The sequence below is a fragment of the Chanodichthys erythropterus genome, chromosome 8 (assembly GCF_024489055.1).
Source record: "Chanodichthys erythropterus isolate Z2021 chromosome 8, ASM2448905v1, whole genome shotgun sequence".
Lineage (NCBI taxonomy): Eukaryota > Metazoa > Chordata > Actinopteri > Cypriniformes > Xenocyprididae > Chanodichthys > Chanodichthys erythropterus.
Window position 1 is genome coordinate 32,290,938 of NC_090228.1, and position 22,809 is coordinate 32,313,746.

At 37.4% G+C, this 22,809-nt stretch overlaps 1 protein-coding gene across 5 annotated transcripts; it reads left to right on the forward strand.

Moving 5' to 3' along the window:
- Window positions 1-1,129: 1,129 nt before the first annotated feature.
- LOC137024717 (NACHT, LRR and PYD domains-containing protein 12-like) lies at window positions 1,130-22,687 on the forward strand. Of its 5 annotated transcripts, XR_010895740.1 has the most exons (11): window positions 1,194-1,261; window positions 6,575-6,853; window positions 9,160-10,972; window positions 11,236-11,409; window positions 11,509-11,682; window positions 11,782-11,955; window positions 12,081-12,254; window positions 13,884-14,057; window positions 16,299-16,345; window positions 19,373-20,259; window positions 21,341-22,687. XR_010895740.1 is itself a non-coding variant. In XM_067392559.1 (10 exons), the coding sequence occupies exons 2-10, from the start codon at window positions 6,595-6,597 to the stop codon at window positions 19,894-19,896; spliced, it is 3,513 nt and encodes a 1,170-aa protein (XP_067248660.1). In that variant the 5' UTR covers window positions 1,194-1,261; window positions 6,575-6,594; the 3' UTR covers window positions 19,897-20,520. The 5 variants fall into 5 exon arrangements, 4 of the variants coding, with proteins under 4 accessions (XP_067248663.1, XP_067248660.1, XP_067248662.1 ...); XM_067392559.1 differs by lacking the exon at window positions 21,341-22,687 and having other exon boundaries at window positions 19,373-20,520; XM_067392561.1 differs by lacking the exons at window positions 6,575-6,853; window positions 21,341-22,687 and adding an exon at window positions 2,677-2,777 and having other exon boundaries at window positions 1,222-1,261; window positions 19,373-20,520.
- The last annotated feature ends 122 nt before the right edge of the window (window positions 22,688-22,809 follow it).

The window sequence follows — 22,809 nt, forward strand, 5'->3', positions numbered from 1 at the left end:
GAATGGATGTATATGAAGTAGATGACTCCTGCTTATCTCAGACAAAAAAGAGAACTAAACCCTGAGGTTTCCGTAAACAACAATATAACCCAACATTTTTGGGGGCCATGACCCAATGAACTGAGACAAATGAGGTTATGATTCAAGGTTAAGTGGTCAAGGAGAAAAAAAAAATAAATAAAAAATTACACTTGTGGTCTTTGTGGTCCAAAATGAAATAGGGGGAAAATACAGAAAATATTTGTGTACAATCTGCAAATCATCCACAATGCAGAAAAAAATGCACAGCAATGAAGAGTGACACTCTAAAACATCAAGAGTAGAAACATACAAACGGATGTTATTGTAAGAAGTGAAATAATAATTCTGCCAGTGCAGACAGCAAGGAAAGGATTACACTCTAAAACACTGAGTGTGCAAAATAGGCACACCCATTCACACACTAATGTAATGGTAAGATCTGCAGGCAAACAATTCTAAATTATGGACATTCAGAGAAAACAAGGAGGAAAAACAGTAAAGATAATTAAAATGAAATATTATTAGCAATAATAAGTTGCTGAATAAAAGTAAAAGTCTCAGCTGCTCATTGTACCTAAACACTCAAATGAACTTGAGGAAATGAACTAGCAGTATGTGCACCACTTTCACTAATACATTAGATACTGTTGCACCCATCAGATTAAAAAGGTTAGAGAGAAAAGTACTGCATCATGGTACAACAGTATTACTAGAGCACAAACAAGTTTCATTGATAAGGGAAGGAGGTGGGAACTGGTGAACGTTCAACATAAACTTTAATCCAAAAATAAACAAACAACAAAACAAAAGCAGCGGCCCCACACCGATGACTGCTGCCTATAAACATAATAAAACAACAACATAAATAGTCCACCCTACTGCACAATAATCAGCCACTGCACAAGTCATAACCTGCCTGAATACTGAGGTAAATTCCATCTGTTGTTATCTGTGTTTGTGTCTCTGTAAATAAACTACCATCTGACTTTTACTTCTCTGTCTCCGTCTGAGTTTGACAGTAAGGGCCCCTGGGTTAGTATGGTGGCATGTTAAATGGTTGTGGTGGTGAAAAACTGGTTCTATTAGTTTTCTGAAAAAGTTCTGATAAAACAAGTTCTGAAGAAAACTCCTCCTACACAGTCCTTTATGAAAATGCAGAATTGAAAGGAGTTTCTTAATAACTTCTGCTCAAGACAGTTCAAGTTCAATGGAGGAACAATTCACATCGTCATTATTCATGGTTAGTAAAAACTACTTCATAAAATACTGACATATATAGATTTAAAAGTGTCGTGTATCGATTCACATTGATCTAGACTTAACAAACAGCACTGACATATTGTTCATAACTTTTTTTTTAATGCTAACAAAACTCAAAGCAATTATTTGCTGTGCAGATTTAAACAACTCAGCTTTTTGGTGCCTCGCGTCTCTCAACTCAGATTTTATCTCTGTCTCTCTTCATAAATAGCCACATTCACCTCACAACTTATATTTCAACTCATTTAGATTATTGCTGTCACAATATCAGATTTTTCATTACACAATTTTCGGTGTAAATGTAAATGTAGTGAAAAACTTTAGTTTTATTGAAAACGTTACTTTGTTTGTTTTTTTTTGTTTTATCTATTTATTAACCTTTAACATTATTCTCACAATGGCACTAAATTATTCGTAATTCATTGATTCTGTTTGTTTGTTATATTTTTAAAAAATTTCCTTTCTGAAAAAGACTACTGCTTGTGTAAGTTCAGAAGTTCTTCCATGTTTGTGAAATTGCACTCAGCCACTAGTCATGAACCAATCACTGAAAACTTCAAACCAGGCCCACAGCGTTTGATCACTGGATTTACACAAATCATTTCATTTTTAAGAAGTCTTTTCATTGCAAATCTAATCAGCGCCTGATGAACACATTATTATTTGAATTATAACTCAGTGAGTCATTTAACCTTGTATTACTGTATCTGTAAGAGTTTTATCTTTTAAACATGTTAAAATGTACAAATTCATATTTCATATTTATTCTGGGAAAACCTGACTCAATATTTAAAACACTTATAAAGAATGGAGTACATTTATATATATGTAATGGATAATCTAGATTGATCTAGAAGATTTTTTGTCATGTAAATTGTAGTCAGTAACTGCCTACAATTTGCAAGTAATCTACCCAGCACTGTGGGTCAGGGTTGAAAGGAGTTCTAGGGTAGGGTAGGGTTAGTCAAATCTAGCCTAAATCATAAAGTACTCACCAGCTGGCAGGTTGAAGCCCTCCAGGAATTACGTAGAAGACTCCCTTGTGGTTGTTCTTTATTGAGGCTCAGTTTGTAGTTATAAGTAAACTCTCATGGAAGACAATCGTAACAATGAAATATCTCTTTTATTGGTTACAATACAAAGCAATTAATGCAAAATAAAACAAAACAAAACCTAAATCGGCTTAAGCTAAAAAGCTCTATAACCTTGCTTTATCCAGCAATATTGGAGATGCTGTTAAGCGCCTCTCGTTAGGGTATCAGATGTTCTTCTACGCTTAATGCAGGCAGCATCTGGGAATTTCAGCTTCATAATACTCATCAGTTGTTTGGCGTATTCGTCTCTGTATCTCTTGCTTACTAAGCCGGATGTCCTTCTTCTGTTGTCTTCTTCTAGCACTCTTCCTCTTCTTCACCAAAGTCTTTGTCTGGCTCACCTCCGCTTGAGGTTGCAACATGCTCTCTTCATCCTCATGTGCCTTCTTGTTAAACTTTCAGGTTGGTTACAATCAGTTCATGAACTTCAACTTTCACAACATTCTTCACATTTCATCTTATCTAAATTACACACAGGATGCAACATCATCCTGAGTTGCAGTTCACACAACATAGCATTTTTTGCAAGCATATTTGGTATTCTTGAGGGTGAGTAAATCATGGGCCATTTTTTCATACATTTAATGTTTCTGGATTCTTTGATGAATAGAAAGTTAAATGAAGACCATTTATTTGCACTGTCACTTTTGATAGATTTAATGTATCCTTGATTAATAAAAGTATTAATTTCTCTCTTTTTGTAATCTTACCTCAAATGTTTGAATGGTATGGTTTCCACAAAAATATAAAACAGCACAACTATTTTCAACAGTGTTGTGATTTTTACTTTGTCCATCCAAGGACGCAAAGTAAAATAGGGGTTGGTACTAAAGTCACCGCTGACGTTGTGATTTTTGAACACATGTCTCTTAAGGTGTGGTTATGAGTACATCAGATGACCACTTCCCTCTCCTTTCCCTAGTTCAGGGCACGAGTCAGGGTCTTTCACTCCCTACAGGGGCTTTCATTCATTTAGAATTAATGTAAAGTGGTCAGCTGATTTATTTGAAAGATTGAAAGATGAAATTGCTAACTTGTAGAGCCTTTTCTGTATTATCAGCACAAGGAAGTACAAGTGTAATAAAATAAATTTTATTAACAAAAAGATAAACAAGAATAACTAACACAACTACTAAATGAATACCATGAATGATAAAGGAATAAAGTGCATAAGATACATAGAATACAAGTGATTAAGTTGAGTGTGGCTATGGAAGAGTTACGTTATCTTAGGGAAAGATAAACTGTTTCTCTGAAAATAATAAGGTGGAGAACCTTATTATGCAACAAACAAATAAACGAGAGATTATTTGTTATTGACTAACATCAGCTATATTACATCTAATGGAAATTAGGAAATTATATACTGATAAAATACAACAATGCCAAGGTCTCTGGAAAGAGGTTTGGTTAAGTGATATTTACGTTCCACTTGGTCGAGTCCGATGATGGTGACGTCTTCCACTGGTTGTGCCGGGTGACAATGCAGTGGGGAGAGGAGCCAGAATCTGTTTCAACAGTCTTGAACACGAAGCTCTGTGGGATGCTGATCTCCTAGAGCACCAAAGGGTCCTAAAATCTGGAACACGCAGACGAGGCCCTGGCGTGGGTGCAGAAGGTCCTTAACAATCTGGAACACGCAGACGAAGGTGCCTTGAAGGGAAGGTTTGCTCTCCTGAGCTTAACCTTGTTGCAGATGTCGTCACTGTCTCGCTGGACGGAAATTTTGAACGTAGTGTTGGTTAATGTCTCTTTCCTCAAAAGCTGGAGGCTTAGAACGTGGTCATCTCTGTTGTCTCTCTGGATGGACCAGAGGCTCAGAACGGTATATCTGTTAATGTCTCACTCCTTACAGAGTTAAGACCCAGAACCGTGTATCTGTTGTGTCTCAGCTTCGCAAGCCGGGACTCAGAACAATATCTGTTATCTCACCCGATGGGAGACTCAGAACAATATCTGTTATGTCTTTCCCTGTTTGAAGGGCAGACTCAGAACAAGGAGTGTCGGTAGAAAGGGTACCTTTATCCCTTTCCGATGAGGAGGAGATTGCATTTTGGCGCTTCTCCATTCGAGTGCTGTGATTGGCTGCTGGCATCAGAGGGGACACACACAGTGTGGCCCACCCTTCTCTCCCCTGTGGAACTCATTTGCATGAAGCACAAAGTTGGAAGTCTTTACAGTGTCTTTAAAGTTTACCAATGAATTTCTCACTTTCCAAACCACCACCAGAATACCTTTGGCAATATTCTAAACAAATAGAGACTAAACATGATGGAAAAAGATTGAACTGTCATTCAATTGTACATTAACAGCTGTATTTGTATCAGATGTTGCACTACAAACGACTGTCACTGAGAATACTTTCATACTTATTCTGTGAATAAGTGTGAAATGGATGTGTAGTTTGCATCAGTTCTAAGGTTTTCAAACATAGTTTTGAATGGATTTGGATGGACCTTTGTGATCTCTCTTTGTTTCACCCATTTCTGCTACGGTCCCAAGGAATTTTTATGGCAGTCTCTGGCCAACTTTAGGAAGTAATGACTAGATGGGTGAAGGGCAGTAACTGACTGTGGACCAATGAGAAGCCTTGTCCTTCTCAGGCTTGGTACAAGAGGTCTTCTTCTTACCCTCTAAGAGAGGTCTGGATGTTGTCCTTCCATCTTTTTCTGATGGCGTTGGACAGTTTGTTTGTGTTAGGCCACCAAGATCCAATCAAAATGTAGCAAACGTTTGTCCGCTGTTCCGGACAGAGAGGGGCCCGGCCATAAACTGGGCCCTAGAATGTGCTGTTCAGTACAACAGAAATGTTTCTTGAGCAACAAATAAGCATATTAGAATAATTTCTAATGGTGCTGAAAATTAAGCTTTGAAGACGTACATAGTACAACATAATCACATGGGAGAGGCCCTGCAATTTCCCAGTACCTACCACTCAAAAGCCCTCAGCTATTATGCCTGTTCATGTCATGCCTGTTGAGCCAGAGTCTTAAGTGTGAACTGAAAGTAAAGAAATAAACTTTAAGAAAGTAACCATACATTGGTGGTTTATGTTCTTTCCTTTCATATTTGACTTCATAATAATTTATACTCATTAGTCTTTTATGTAGTTGTCATTTTATCATTTAATCATTTTATTATTATTCATGTTGAATTTAGTTTTTTTTTTTAATAATTTATATTACTTATTTTACTTAATTCCTTGCTCTTGCAATGCTTGCTATAGTTGTTTCATCCTATGGTTGTATGGATTGAAAGGATGTTTGTCTTCATGAGTAGGAGATAAGAGAATGTCTCTATTTCAAGATTTTTAACGTCACAGGATGATGTTGTGAAGCAGTAATTTTCCATTGTTTTCCCTTGATATAATAATACTTGTTGGAATTGTACTGGTCAGACAAAGTGTAACATCTAGATGAGCATTGAAATGAACACAACTAAGATTATTCAAATAAACAGTTTTTTTACTATCATCATTTAATATTATACTTCCAGTCTTCTCTGGCTTTCTCAAACTCTCAAAAGAAGGCATATCTTCTGGCAGGGATTTGGCGTCCGGGGTCGAATCAATATTTGATATTTCTGACCTTGAGATTCATCCGATCTAACATTTTGGCACAATCTAACACCATCCAAAGATTTGGAAAGCTTAAATACATTTAATTAAAATACTGCCCATTTCTCATGTCCTGCTCACAGACTGCGATGACCGCCATAATGGCAGTTCTGTCTGTCTCTTAAAGGTGCAGTGTGTAAAATTTAGGATGACCTATTAATAGAAATTCATCATACACCGCAGGTCCCCCTCCATGTCAAGTCGTCATTTTTTTTAATGCCGGTATGTTTCTACAGTAACCCTAAATGATTGAAGTTTGTGAAGGCAATACAGTCTATCAGAAAAATAGATAGATACATGGATGGTTTCTATGTGGTTGCTAGGGTACACTAGTGTGTTACTAGGGTGTCGCTATGCACTTCGCTAGGGTATTCTGGGTGGTTGCTAAGGTACTTATTGCTAGCATGTTTTATGCCATGCAAAAATGAGCATTAAAGAACATTTTTAACAGATGAGCTTGGATGAGGTAACTGAGAGCTCGATCCGATCACAGCTTCATTTCATAATCCAAATAACATTTGAGTGCTTAGGTCCACATGTTAAGAGTGTAACTACTTCAGATCTTTTTCTTTTTGTCCTGCAGCTGTGAAGTTGTGAAGGGTGATGGCATCTGTTGAAGATCTGCTCAAGAATTCACTGGAGAATCTGGTGAAAGATGATCTGAAAGAGTTTCAGTGGCACTTAAAGAAAGATCATAAGTACATATCAAATTCGGAAATGGAGAATGCAGGCATATTAGACACAGTAGATAAATTGATGGACTGTTTTGGACCAGAAAAAGCTGTGAAGATCACGATAGAGATCCTGAGGAAGATGAACCAGAATAATCTGGCTGAGCAGTTAGAGAAAAATCACAAGCAAGGTAACTTTTAATTCACAGTGACTGTTTACCAATGTGATGGTTTGACTTAATCTTTCACTCACGGGTCAGTCTGAAAGCAGTATAAAGATATGCCACTGTTGGAGCTCATTCAAAAGAGATATGTGGTAAATAACAATCATTGCCTGTACATGAAAACAAGAGAAAATATAACAAGCAAGCAACAATTACAGGGCCAAGAAGAATAGCAGCAGATCTTAGACAAGTATATTTGTTCTGTACCCTGGGTTAATTTTGTTCTGTGGCTGCCATCTAGTGGTCCTTTTGGGAAGCTGCAGGTAGTAGATAGCAGTAAGTGAGCAGCTAGACACATGACCTTGTATATGTTGCTCAGTCAGTATGCCTTCTTGAATAATCCTTAGTGATGGGCAAAGCAAGGCTTCGTGAAACACTTAAACAGTTGAAACAATTGTGCCGTATTGTGTCAAGGCTTCGAAACGAACCGACACCTGTCTCCACGGTGACACCTAGTGGTCAATTGCTTGTTATCTGAAACAACCTTGACAACAAGCCATTTAAAAAATAAAAAATAAATTGTGAGTTTTTGTTAATGTGGTGACTTTTTAACATCTGTCTGACAACTACATGATGTTGGTTATGTAACCTTTCTCACATTGAATAACTAGGTTATTTTTGGTCATGAAAAATGAAGATTAATAAGAGAAATCAAGCCACAATGTCTCACATTTGTTACATATCAAGATTTTTATCCAAAAATATGAATTGCTCTGCTGTGGAAGGACTTAGCCTTCTTCTTTTTAACAGATAATTTCTCCAGCCTTCGAAAAAATCCTCTCACAAGGGACACTTGTTGCTGGCATGCACAGATATTTTTTAGCAAGGACATACAAATGAGGAAAGATTACTGCTCTCTCTTTCCAGTAAGTTAGTGGATCATGAGTTCTGGGCAAAAAAATGCATATTTGAGGTACTTTTTCACTTCTACTGCTGGAGCACTGTGTATCGTCTGGGTTTCACAGATACGATTATCAAAACATTCCCATAAACTGTCCTGGGTTTCTGCCGGTCTTGTTGTTGTTGAATGATGATGATAGGCCTGATGTTGACTGTGGCCCTGAATGAAAATAAAAACAACAATTAGTTACAAAGCATAAACTGACAGCATATATGAAGTATAAGTCACATAATTATTCAGATGACATAACTCCATAACGTTAGATGAAGACTAAAACTGCTCACCAGGAGTTGCTGTGTTTGAACGCATCAGCCAAGCACACTTGAGTGTGATGTGATTTTCAGCCTTCTGGGCTTTGGCAGGATTTCCAAAAACCATATTTTTGAACCTTGGGTCCAACAGTGTAGCCACTGCCAAGGCTCTGAATGACTCAGACCAAACATCTATGCTTTGGGATCTCGACACTGCGTCGAAACGTCAGTTTCACTTCTGCCATCCCTAATAATCCTCATCAGTCCTTGCTATTGGAAGTTTAAAAGAGCAATAGCTGTATGTTTTCTTTATCTACTTGCTTTGGGTAACACAGAAGGATGTTTTTGACATCAACTTTTAGGTAATTAGAAAAAAATGTTGTAATCTAAGCGTCTTATTTTAAGGTATTCAAAGCCAATGATAAATATTCATGAAGATATATAAAAAATCTACTTTAACATGCAAATGTGCATAATATCAACAGCATTTCTGTAATCTTTATATTATCATTTGTGTTATTTGAAGCTATGTTTTTATTTCTTTTATTTTAGTTTCACTCTGATCCGTATTAGAGTTGTGAGATCAAGATATAATAAATGCTGGAATTTCAACCTAAATTTTTTGACTCTGTAATGGATGGAGTTTAACTTGCTTATAGATTATACATGAAGGGAGGACAGTACAATATTTAATAGAACAGAGTGTCATGATTTTACAATGGGTAAATGGTTTACAAGGGCCTTAAATCCTGAATTAAAACTTCTGCAAGGTACATTTGAAGGGTCATTGAAATAACCCCAACCTAACCCTTATACAGTCTCATGTTTTGTTTGGTGTGTTAGATGTCAATGTTTAATCAAAAGCTTTTAATAAATTTGGTCAACATGGCCTTAAGTTGATCTGAGTCCTATAGTGATAATTCAATATAATAAAATGTAAACCAATTGCATTAATCAAGGCAGTTCCATCACCATATGTTATCAACCTCAGCATAATCAGTGTAAAATGTGCATGTAAACACTATTGCGGTAAGAGTGTGATTAATTTGAATAGTAGATGCATGGATTTTTGAAAAACACAATCACTTAGTCTTTGCTGTCTTTTTCCCTCTTTCTTTAAGGTTCAACTGCAGACGAGAGTCAAGCTACTGTTCAAGATTACACAAAGACCAGCCGCAGACTGAAGAACAAATTAAAACAGGACTACGAGCAGATATTGGTTGGTAATTCACAGACGGGTCATCGGAAATACCTGAACGATATCTACACTGATTTATATGTGGTGGAGAATGAGACTGGAGGAAGAGTGAACGACCATGAGGTGATGCAGATTGAATCAAATCACAACCCACTGACTGCCAAGGAGAAGCCAATCAAGTGTAATGACATGTTTAAAGTCCAGTGTGACACAGGTCGACGAAACAGAAAAGTGCTGACAATGGGGATTGCAGGAGTGGGAAAAACTGTCTCTGTCAATAAATTCATCTTTGACTGGGCTGAGGGAAGAGAAAATCAGGATATAGTCTTCATATTTTCACTTCCATTCCGTAGATTGAATTTGATTGAAGAAGAGTACAGTCTCATGGGACTGCTTAACAAATACTTCTTTAGTAGTTCTGAAGAACTTCTCTCTCTTCCTGAAGGTGATGGTAAAGTTATGTTCATCTTTGATGGGCTGGATGAATGTCGGTTTCCTTTGAGCTTTAAAGGAGATGACATATTTACAAGTGTAAATGAAAAAACAACAGTGAGTAAGATAATAATAAACCTTATCAAAAGACATCTGGTTCCCTCTGCTCTCATCTGGATCACATCTAGACCAGCAGCAGCCAGTCTGATACCCCGTGACTACATTGATCAGGTGACTGAGGTGCGTGGATTCAACAATGAACAGAAAGAGCAATACTTCATCAAAAACAGTCCTGAGGTTTCTGAAAACATTATCCGTCACATCAGGAAATTCAGGAGTCTGTACATCATGTGCCATATCCCTGTCTTCTGCTGGATCTCTCTTACTGTTCTTCAGCCTCTACTTGCTCGAGAAAGCAATGACAAAACTCCCACAACTCTCACAGAGTTGTACACAAGCTTCTTAATTTCTCAGCAGCAACAGATGGAAGAAAAATACTGTGATGACCCTGAACCTAAAGCCAATGCAAGGTGCTTTGATGAGATTATTCTGAAGCTTGGGAAACTGGCCTTTCATCAGCTGGAGAAAGGAAACCTGATTTTCTACAAAGAAGATCTTGAGGAATGTGGACTAGATGTCAGCGAAGGATCTGTGTACTCTGGGTTATGCACTCGAATGTTTCAGGAGGAGAAGGTTTCAAAAAGAAACATTTACAGCTTCATACATCTCAGCGTACAGGAATTCCTTGCTGCTCTTTATGTGTTTTTAATTAGCAAAGACAAGAAAACAAACCCATTTCTTGAATCCTGGATAGAAAAACTGAAATGCAATCTGTCCAAAAAGCCACTGTTTAGACTTCATAAGGCTGCAATCAACAAGGCTTTACAAAGTGAGAACGGACACCTGGACCTTTTCCTCCGGTTCCTTCTGGGTCTCTCACTGGATTCTAATCAGAGTGACCTGAAGGAACTGCTGCCAAAACTGAAACTGAAAACAGAGAATGTTAAAGACACTGTTGACTATATTAAACAGACAATAGAGACAGAGAAATCAGTGGAAAGAACCATCAATCTCTTCTATTGTCTGAGCGAGCTAAGAGATGACTTTGTGAAAGAAATACAGAAGAACCTTAGCTCAGGAAATCTTTCAGCACATAATCTCTCCTCTGCTCAGTGGTCTGGTCTGGTGTTTGTGCTCCTCATGTCAGAAGAGACTCAAGAGAAGTTTGAACTGCAGAAATACAGAAGATCTGAGGAAGCACTGATGAGACTGCTGCCAGTGATCAAAAACACTAGAAGAGCACTGTGAGGATCTTTGCATTCATTTATATACATTGTTAGTCTTTTGTAATTGGGCCTTCATTTTACATAGGTGACTTGCTAGCCTAGACCGTTCAGAAAAATTAATAAATGAAATATGTGTGATCATATAAATACTGGTTTGATATTTTATGAAGAGGAAATTGTTTTACCTTTGCTTACATCACCACAGTCAAAGGTTTTTTTTTTAAAGCTCTAGATTATAAATGCTATCAAATTTATTGTTGCTGTTTGTGTTGTTTACACAGGCTACAGTGCTGTAATCTCACTGCTCAGTCCTGTGAAAGTTTTTCTTCAGTATTAAAATCCTCAAAATCTGTCCTGAGAGAGCTGGACCTGAGTAACAATGACCTGCAGGATTCAGGAGTGAAGCTTCTTTCTGATGGACTGAAGAGTCCAAACTGTCTGTTGGAGATACTGAGGTTTAAGTTGAAATGCTTGACTTTTTTGCAATAAGATAATTATTAAAAATCACACTAAGATTTATTCTGTATGCAGTTACATTATTTTTTCTTCTTCAGATTTCCAACATGTAATCTCACTTCTCAATGTTGTGAGAGTTTGTCTTCAGCTCTACAATCCTCAAACTCTGTCTTGAGAGAGCTGGACCTGAGTAACAATGACTTGCAGGATTCTGGAGTGAAGCTTCTTTCTGATGGACTGAAGAGTCCAAACTGTTTGCTGGAGATACTAAGGTTTGTGTTCAAATACTTTTTTCTCCCCCAAAAAGCTAATTTTTAAAAATAACACCAAGATTTATTCTGTATGCAATTACATTGTTTTTTCTTCTTCAGATTTCAAACATGTAATCTCACTGCTCAGTGTTGTGAGAGTTTGTCTTCAGCTCTGCAATCCTCAAACACTGTCCTGAGAGAGCTGGACCTGAGTAACAATGACCTGCAGAATTCTGGAGTGAAGCTTCTTTCTCATGTACTGAAGAATCCAAACTGTCCACTGGAGATACTGAGGTTCAAGTTTAAATCCTTTTTTTTTGTTTTGTATTGTTTTGTTTTTTTTGCAAGAAGTTAATTAATTAAAAAATCCCACTGCTAAGATTTATTCTGTATACAACTACATTGTTTTTCTTCTTCAGATTTCAGACATGTAATCTCACTGCTCATTGTTGTGAGAGTTTGTCTTCAGCTCTACAATCCTCAAACTCTGTCCTGAGAGAGCTGGACCTGAGTAACAATGACCTGCAGGATTCTGGAGTGAAGCTTCTTTCTGATGGACTGAAGAGTCCAAACTGTCAGCTGGAGATAATGAGGTGAATGGTTTTAAAATAATTAACTATGCTGTAATCACAGACAGATCTAACAATAAGCGAAGTGGCCATTGAGGGCTCTGATTTGGCAAAACATATTTAGCAAGTACTCTACGGGTCTGTTCTTCATACCTCACTTATTACATCTGAGATAATTTGACAGATGCCAGATATTCTAATCACTATAACTGACCACTAGCTAATTTGGTTCTAATTTGTTTCTCTGCCTCAGTTCAATCTGGCCACCGCTCTTGTAACAACCTCCACTAACTCCTCATATGCTTGTGTGTGTGGTGGCGACTCATCACTTTCACTTTGATCGATACTAACAACGTCCAGTTCCTCGGAACTGGAGCGCTGCAGCATCGGCGCTTCACCAGGGGCAGAAGAAACTGCAGACCATGCTTCTGCCTCCTGAAATGAAGGGCTGGGTCCCGCAGGTAAAAGCAGAGAAAGTGCGGGGCCCGTCTCTAACCCCTCAGCGAGATCCATTTGCGAGCCCCATGACGCAAGCCTTCGCTGTGCCTCGGCAGCAGCGGGACCCGAGCCGTGGGGAGCGCGAACCGAACCACTTTCCTCGAAAAGCACCCGGCAGGAGCGGAGCATCTTCATTGACATTTGCTCGCAGTGTACACAGCCAGCTCCCTCAAGAGCTGACTGTGCATGCTCCACTCCCAGGCAAACAACACAAAGCTCGTGTGCATCTCCCGCCGTGATGTAGCGAGGACAAGGAGGTTCACACGGCCTAAATTGCTGCACTTGCTCAGTCGCCATAATGTCTTAAATGTGTGTGCTTGAATGACTTGGTAGACAAACAACAGTAAATAAGACAGGCAGTTTCACATATAGCGCTTACTGAAGACATAGAAGCTAACTCTGTTTGGGTCAGGTGGGCTTTATAGTTTCCTGGTCATGACGTCACACGCCTATGCGCTATTGGACAGATTTTACATGTGCTTCACGATGCAATCACGCAGAGGCGTTCCCAAAGCGCTTGACACAGCGCGAGTTCCCTTGAAAGGGAACTTGATTCTGGTGTGAGTCTTTCTGTGCATCGCGTGACAGGACAATCAGACAGCGCATTCTCTTTTTCTCTTTTGGCATGCTTTAATGGTTTAAAAGCATTTGCATGAATAAGAATGTGATCATATATTGTAACGCTAGGCAAAGGATGACAGAAAAAAACGGATGCTGCGTTAATTGTGTTCAATTTTTTAACTTTGTTAAACTGAAAAAAATGTTTCTTGTCTAAATGTAACTGATATATTTTCAATTCCAAATAATGAAATTTAAAGAAATAAGTAATCACTTGAAATTACTGCTGGTTACTTTTTCCATTTTTTTCTTTTAAACAATTAAATAAAAAATACCTAATAAAAAGCTGAACTAGGTATAAATGTTCAAATAATTTTTATAATGCAAATAAGTATAAATGTTTCTGAACTTAACTATTTGTAAAAATGTAAATGAATATATTTACTCTAGTACACTACCACAGACACTTTTGTATCTTTTGTGACTGAATCTACAGAAAATAACATCTGCAAATAAAAACTCCACAGATCAGGCTGTAATAATCATGTCTGATTGCCAACCCAATGTCATGTGGACTGTTGCTGTATGTCTTTGTAGATTGTCTGGCTGTATGGTGACAGAGGAAGGCTGTGATTATGTGTCTTCAGCTCTGAGTTCAAACCCTTCATACCTGAGAGAGCTGGATCTGAGCTACAATCACCCAGGAGATTCAGGAGTCAAGCTTCTCACTGATAAACTCAACCATTTGGACTACAGACTGGATAAACTCAAGTATGTAGTTCTCCAAAAACAAAAAAACATCTTTAAAAACAGCATTAAAGCCTTATTACAAACCAGATATACTTTATTTCTTTCATAAATTTACAAACTTTTTTATTGAGAATTTACAGAGGTTTGACTGTAGTTATACTACATGCTGTTAAATGCTTCATTCTGATTGGATGACAAACATTCTACAGTGTGCAATTATTTCCAGTGAACGCACAGCTAAAGAAGTTCCAGGCAGGTCTTGACTACATTACAGTTCCATATCACTTCAAAAGACATGATTTCAGAATAACAGTACATACAGTACAGACACACACATAGGGCTGATATGAGATTGAGAATGAGATTATGTACATACAGAAGAGAAATTAGCATGCTGGTATGCAAGGCACATTACCAATAACATGAATCATGTCTGTTTATAACAAAAATATAGCAATAATCTCAATATACACTTTACTTTAATCTGCACAACACTTAAAAGCACTATTTAGTATAAAATTTAGGACTTACAGACATATATTTCAAAGGCCTAAACAATGGAATCAATAGCCAATAGGAACTGTGTGCACGTTCTTCTTGACTGCGTTCACTGAGAGAAACCGAAAGTAAATGGTAAAATATAGTGTAGTACCTTAAAAGTCCAGTAGGAGGCAGAAAAGAAACAGACATAACCAACAGCACATCAGTCAATATCGATAATTATCAAAAATAAATGTCACATTTTCATTTTATTCAAATTTAAAGGCAGATTTTTGCTCCTAAGTGAAAGTTGCAGAAACCAGACTGTTCATTGTGGTTCTAAACTTCTCTTTATTGTCAGAACATGACAAACACTTCACATTTTTTATATTACGACATCATATTTTAATCACAAGATATTCCTCACGGAGGAACGATTTTAAAAATGCCTATTGTCAATGGCTAAACAAGGGCTAAACAAAAGGATACCTTGGTTACAAATGCTGTAACTTTTGATTACTTTATGCTATCACCAAAGTTTTCTTTCAAGTGATACCAACCTTCAGACTCTGCTTGCTACATAAATTGCTACTTCCTTGCTATAGTTTTGGAGTTATGAGTCTTTACTTATGTCTCTCAGAAAAAAACAACAACTCTGAAAATACTTCCAGGGCTTAACGGGTTAAAAAAACCATTACAGTAATGTAAAATGTATTGAGCTCTATATGCTGTAGCATTACTATATTTGAAATGTAACTCACCAAGGTAAGAATTTGATATCTTATTCAAACAAGGAAGTTCATTCACAGTGCTTTGATGCTTCGTATCGAGCCAGATCAGTCTCAAAAATAACATTTACAAAACAAAATTCATAAATGCACAGCACAAGTCACATTTACAAAAAACAATTTATAAATTCAAAACACAATTCTTAAGTACACAAGTAAAAGCAAAAAATATTTACCCAAATGCTCACACAAATGCATCTTACCTAAATAAAGTTGTTTACACACACACACACACACACACACATATATATCTCGGGTTCTTGAATTAATTTCCATTGCACATTTATGAATGATGTTACATGTATTTATGGATCATTGAATCTGCATTTGCAAATCATCACACTTGCATGGACTGCTTTGAATTTGTGTGTGGTATTTTTGAGACCTTCCTGGCATGTTAAGCTTTATAAATAACTTTTTTTGGAGGATGTTCTGTTTAGCCAATCGCGGTGAGCTTTTAATCCACCAATCAAAATGCATTGTTCCATGATTGGGTCTTTTATGAGATTTCATAGAGATTTCAGCATGGAGGATGAAAACCAGACTCAATGAGCAAGTAAAGTCTTTTTTTTTTTTTTATCTGATGGCATTTTCTTATGATTAAAGGTTGTTTTAGTTAATGAAGTGTGCAGTTTGCAGTGTCACAAGTTGTTAATCCACGGCAGCATTCTTTAGGATGAATGGGTGATAAACAATCAATAAAACAATGTGCCAGATCTCTGGCGTGTGGTGTTTGGCTGTGAAAACAAAAAAATAAATAAATAAAAATTTACATTTACAAAAAAAATTGTTGATATCACGTTCAAGTTCAAGAGTTCACCTAGCAATGGTATAAGAGGAACACAGCTTTCACTCTCAACCAAACTAACATTACTAGCCAATCAGAAGTAGAATGGGGCAGGTTTTGGAAAACGTGTGGTTGAGATCCAGCTGCGGATCCAGCTCCAAGTGTGTGTGTTTACTGATTAACCTTGACACTGTGTGTGTTTTGTAGTGTGGATCATGGAGGAGAGATCAGGATTACAGCAGGAGTACGCAAATGTACGTCGACGCACAGACTCACTCTCTTTCTCTCTCACTCAAACACACAGATCTGGTAAACTGTACTGAGACACTGCTGATATATTGAACATGAATAGTTATACATTAAACAGTTATACATTAAAACAGTGGTTCCCAAACCTGTCCTGAAGTCCTGACCCCCAGCACTGCACATTTTGTATGTCGCCCTTATCTGACACTCCTACTTCAGGTCTTGCAGTCTCTACTAATGAGCTGATGAGTTGAATCAGGTGTGTAAGATGAGAAATATATCCAAAATGTGCAATTCTGGGGGTCCTCCAGGACAGTTTTGGGAACCACTGCATTAAAAGATTAGACAGATTCATAATTCCTGATTCTGTATTACAGAAAGATCTTGGGCCTCTTTTATAAAGTGTGCATATGCACAGATTTGATCTTGGAGTGTGTACGCATAAATCCACGGCAACACTCATATTTATAAAAACGATCTGACGCGGAAAAGTTCTTAGTGCTACATCTAGGGTGACCACCCGTCCCACTTTGCGTTGTACCGCACAGCATTTTGACTCCTTGTCCCGCACGTCGCATATTGAGAAATTGTCCAGCATTTTCAGCAGTCTGTTGGTTTTTAATTATAATATAAAGAAAACGTGCATGCGTTATTTTGACTTTTTAAGAAAGCATTACATTTTTTTTTTTTTTTTTTGCTGCGTAGTTTTTCACCTACCAGCGCTTCGACAGAAGTAACATCCCAACAGCCGTTTTTTAAATCCAATCCAGTGGGTGAAAACAAAAAGGAGTAAACACGGTCACTAGTAGGTTGTGACGGCTGTCAATCCAAATGTGGAGCGGAGTTGGACTGTTTCAAGAACTGTTTCAAAAATAGGGTGACCAGACCTGTTTTTGGTGTTCTGTCCCCTGAAATGTCCCCATTTTACAGCTCGTTCAAACCAACCCGCATATACATTGCAAAAAGACCGACGAGCATACAGCAGCCTGCTGGAGAAATTGTGTAGTAATCATGTTCTCCAAGAGGGGGCTGATAGCTACACTTGGTCGCGCGCGCGCCGCTACTTCATGAGGAACGTAATCTGGATCCGGAACAGAGCAAAGCGCCATTATCATCAAATATCAAAAAAAACATCGTTATCAGTTTCAAGGTTAGTAACATACTAACTATATTCATACTGTTTGTATGTTTTATAACAGGGCCTCAACAGGATGCGAGATTGTTTTGCACAATTTTAAACGTCCACATAAGTTCCGTCACAACGCAGCAATTTCCACACAGACGTGAGTGTACACACGTGGTGAAGGTACACTCAGATATCAATAAATATAAAATAAAATAAAATAAAATAATACATGTACTTTGTGCTTAAAATGAGTCTAAAATGCAGAATAATAGTTCAAAATAGTTAAAAGTTAAAACAGTTGTAATTACTGTATACAGCTAAAAACAGCTTGTGAAAATTAAAATATTAAATTCAATAATGTTAAAAAATACTTGTTAAATGCTGTAAAATATATATAAAAAAATATAAAATCCTAATAATAAAACTAAATCATAATTATTAATGTAATAATAGCCTATAAGGAACCCACAACAATTAAAAACAAAAACATTCAAAAATGTATTGTCCCAGTTTTTTAAATAGATAATAACAAATGAGATTTTGGTGATATTTTGACCTCTCGAATATGAAATTTCCCCAGTTTCCATTTCAGAAATCTGGTCACCTTATTAAAAATAGTTATCTGCATGATGCCTGCTGCCTTTAGGGTCAGTTATGTTTAATTTAAATTACATGTAAAATAAAGACATGTTATGTTATATTGTGATGTAATGGTGTTTTCTGGAAGGGACTAAAGAACAAAGTATTTTTATCAGCAGAAAGGCAAAATACAAATGTTGTTAATAAGGTAGATAGACATTATATAACAGCTTCAGGTTGTGTTTTAGTGTTGGTAACATGTCCCACATTGTCCCACACAAACTTAGTAATCGTCCCACATTTGGTTTGTTTGACAGTGGTCACCCTAGCCACATCAGACGTCAGGGTCTGAACAAACATGAGCACTTTTCCTTGTCAGATTACTACAGGTTTTTGGAAATCTAAGCTATTCTAGCCATTTTAAATTAAAGGATTTGGAAGATGATTGGTGATGTAAATGTTAATTAGGTGTCGTTTACAATGCGGAGAACTGAAACTATTGAGCTGCTTACAAGTTGAAGATCATTTGCGATTTATAGATCTCACATCTGAGAGGCGTATGCTCATTTTCTGTGTGTACGTTCATTCTATGAATCACATGTACGCACATCTCTGAAATGATCATAAGATCAAATTTAGGACAGTTACTGCACAACATTTTATAAACAAGGCTACTTATCTTTATAATCTTATCTGTTTGGTAACCTTGGCAATTTCAGTCATAACTTCATTTAGGACAAAAGAATGCAATTTCTTAAGTGCATTTTTATCGTTGATTGCTTGGTAACAGACCTGAGATTTCCGTACTCAGAGTACCAAACTCAGTCTCCAAACTACAGATGAGAATTTGTAAGATCTTAAATCAAGTTATGATTTGCTTCTGTAATATGAATTTGTGAAAAATCCTAAATGAAAGTCCCCGTGAACCGGAAGTTGTGACGTATTTCCAAGTGAAACAGAATATTGAATAGAGGGCAGGGTTTTACTTTAGCGCTCCACCTCTCCGTCTCTCGCTCAAAGCAGACTAACGGTTGGAGGGGAGTGGTTTACGCATTTTCAACCCAAGCCGTCAAACTGACATCATCTTGGAAGGAATGTCATTTCAGACCAGAAGTAACTTTTCAGATTTTGATTTAAGATTACCATGACAAACAATTTTTTTCTTTGTAATAACTTGCATGGATTAATTGTTTACCACAAGACTAGTAATATGCATTATCAAAGTAAACAGGGTCCATTTTGATTTCATGCCGACTTTAACTTGTTAGATCTGAACTTAAGACAGAGTTTCTGTAATACTGACACCACTGATGTGTTTTATCTCCATCAGATTCCCATCAGCTCACTCTGGATCCAAACACAGCACATAAACTCCTCCGACTGTCTGAGGGGAACAGAGTGATTGCTGACACTGACACAGATCAGTCGTATCCTGATCATCCAGACAGATTTGATTGTTATCAGCAGGTGTTGTGTAGAGAGAGTGTGTGTGGACGCTGTTACTGGGAGATTGAGTGGAGTGGATTTGTGGATATCTCAGTGTCATATAAGAGCATCAGGAGGAAGGGATCGGATAAAGAGTGTTGGTTTGGATCTAATGATCAGTCCTGGAGTTTGTACTGCTCTTCCTACAGTTACTCATTCATTCATAATAACATAAAGACTCTTCTCCCTGTAAAGTCCATCATCAGCAGTAGAATAGGAGTGTATGTGGATCACAGTGCAGGAACTCTGTCCTTCTACAGTGTCTCTGGAGACACAATGATCCTCATCCACACAGTCCAGACCACATTCACTCAACCACTCTATCCTGGGTTTGGGGTTTATTCTCGATCATCAGTGAAACTGTGTTGAAGAGAACAGACTGTAGAGAGATTCTACCCACAATGCTTTGAGCTCATGATGAATCAGTGACTGTCACATACCAGCTTGACTAGATGATCCAAGATAAGAGGCTCGACGCAGAAAGTCGATGAACACTTTTATTTAATAAACACTAGCACAAAACGTTAACACAAGACAATGAACATAAGATGACTGAGGGTTTAAATACACTAGATAACAAAGAGACTGATGGTGATGAGTTGTCATGGTTACAAATGAGGGTTGCTATGGAAATGAGCAAGACAACAATGGAAACACAGGAACTAAAACAGGAATTGTGAAAACAAGACAAAAGGAATTTAAAATAAAAGTCCATGAACACAGAGACTACAGGTAATGGTAACAGTAACAATGAGATGTTATAGAGTCTCTACATTACATTAATACTAGAGCTGAACTTCTGATCGAGCGCTAGAGTCGTATGGTTAAGCAAACAATGAGCTCTCTTAAAGTTTATGTAATATACCCTGCTAAATAAAAAGAAAAGTCAGAGAAGGTTTAAGGAGAAGTTATGGAGACAAGGTGAAGAGCAAGAGAAACCCAGAAAAACAGTCAATGATGCTAACAGAGAAGAGAGAGGAAATATGAGACAGAAGAAGATGGAGACACAATGATACTCACTGTGAGTATCATTGTGTCTCCATCTTCTTCTGTCTCATATTTCCTCTCTCTTCTCTGTTAGCATCATTGACCAATTCCTGTTTAAGTGAAGGATCTAATGATATCAAACCTGTGTGTTACTACATCCATACATCTGTGTTGTGCTTCATTTTGTTCAGTTCAAATCATTAGTCATGTATGTAGTTGTCATTTTATTTACAGCATTTATCATGCTATTATTATTTTCAGGGTTAAAGGGTTAGTTCACCCAAAAATCCCTCCACACCCATAAGACCTTCGTTCATCTTCGGAAGACAAATTAAGATATTTTAGATCAAATCTGAGGGTATCTAATCCACACATAGGCAGCAACGTCATTGCACCTTTTGAGGTCCAGAAAGGTACTAAAGACAATGTTAAAACTGGCGACGTGACTACAGTGGTTCAACCCTATTATGAAGCAACGAGAAAATGTGCACAAAAACAAAACAAAAATAATGACTTAATTCAACAAATTCTTGCTACCTATGTGTGAATCACATTTCATCAAAAATATCTTAATTTGTGTTCCGAAGACAGACAAAGGTTTGGGATGACATGAGGGTGAGTGCTTAATGACAGAACTTTCTTTTTTGGGTGAACAAACCCTTTCAGTTAAATGTCTACTGATTACATTTGCTGTATCATAGTAAAATGTACTTTATATAATATGAAGTTATGTTTCCATAGAACTACGTAGTAACTGAATAGAGTAGTGTAACCTTTTATTGACTATTAAATGGTTGTGTGACAGTATGTGTGATGTATATTGAAGGCAAAAGAGAGAGGGGCGAAAGTGTTCCAAGAAAGAGAAGAAGAAGCTCCAGGACAAAGTGAAAGAGCTACAAGAGGCCTTAGCAGCTGAAAAAAGATTAAAAAGAGCAATATAAAAAAAGGTTCCAAATGATGTGTGCTGATGAGATCAAGGTCTCCAGCAATAAAAGCGAGAAATGCAAGGCCAAGAAACACTCCAAGTGCAAGGATAGCCCTGTACCATGAGGCATTGATTGGAGACCAACATCAACACATTCAACAAGCAGGTAATAGTCAGGAACAAAGACTGATCAGTAACCTGGTGACAGAGAACATTGTACAGAAATATGCCCTAAGTACCCTTGGCTTCACCCGAAGGCGATGGAAGTCAGTAGGAGGGAATCCATACTCTTTCTCAAGAAAGAAATGTGTCCGCATAGAAGAGGCATTCAAAAACGATTTAAGAGCCTTTTACACCAAAGACGACGTGTGACAAAGGGGAAAAAACAGACCATAACATAAGCCAAGGTCAGGATGCAAAAGAGGGTGTCATGTAGACACCCTGAAGAACCTGCACAAAAAATACTTGGTAGAGAATCCAAGGAAACTGCAAAGAGAAGGAGTTCACCTTACTCAGAGAGAATGAAGGCTCCACCCAGGTGGTATACATGCAGTGGGTCACAGAGGACACAAAAGGACAATCACAGGACAACATTGAAACAACTTTCAAGAAGGCAGTCAAAAAGAAGGTTGAGACTACGCTAGATGACCTCCAACAAAGACTTTCACAAAAAAGTTGCATGGAAATGCTGGCAGTGGAGTGGCATGACGAGCGCAATGCCCACATGCTGAAAACATTCCACTCAGCAGAGATATCAGCCTATGGAAAGATAGACCACATTGGGGATGAGAAAATAAAACCACAATGTGTGCTGGACACAAGTAAGAAAATGGGTGCTGTGGATATGTGGATACAAACCTGTTGATATGATGGACAGTTTTGAATTGTTCCATTTTGTGCACCTTGCAGTACACAATGCATTCATTACCACTATTATTGTTATTATATTAAGCTGTATGCCAATGATTTACAAAAGTGATGCAAGTTATCTTAAATAGTAAATCATGAAATAGATCAAACAGATCATTAGTAGATGGTTGATAAGTTATCAGTTGATATATGATTAATTACTTGATATGTCAATTGTTTTAGCATCTTAATAAACAATGGTTAATCATGAACAAACCATTATTAAATGATCAGTATATAATTTGATGTATCATGAAGTTGTTAGGTGGTCAGTGCTGAAAAGCATAAACGTGCAACAATATTAAAGCAGTGTTTTAAAGAAGAGTAATTTATTTGCTTTAAAGGGAATAAACATTTATAAATGACTTGTTGGGGGATTTCAGTGGGTAATGTTATATCCATTTACTCATCAGCACAGACTCTGGTTCTATGTGGGATCTAGTGGTAATGTGAACCGTTTT

Bases quoted from the DNA above. Each gene is read 5' to 3' on its own strand.
- LOC137024717 (XM_067392559.1), top strand. From the start codon at position 6,595: ATGGCATCTGTTGAAGATCTGCTCAAGAATTCACTGGAGAATCTGGTG. The intron at 6,854-9,159 runs GTAACTTTTAAT...TCTTTCTTTAAG, and splicing joins AGAGAAAAATCACAAGCAAG to GTTCAACTGCAGACGAGAGT. The intron at 11,956-12,080 runs GTTCAAGTTTAA...TTTCTTCTTCAG, and splicing joins TGTCCACTGGAGATACTGAG to ATTTCAGACATGTAATCTCA.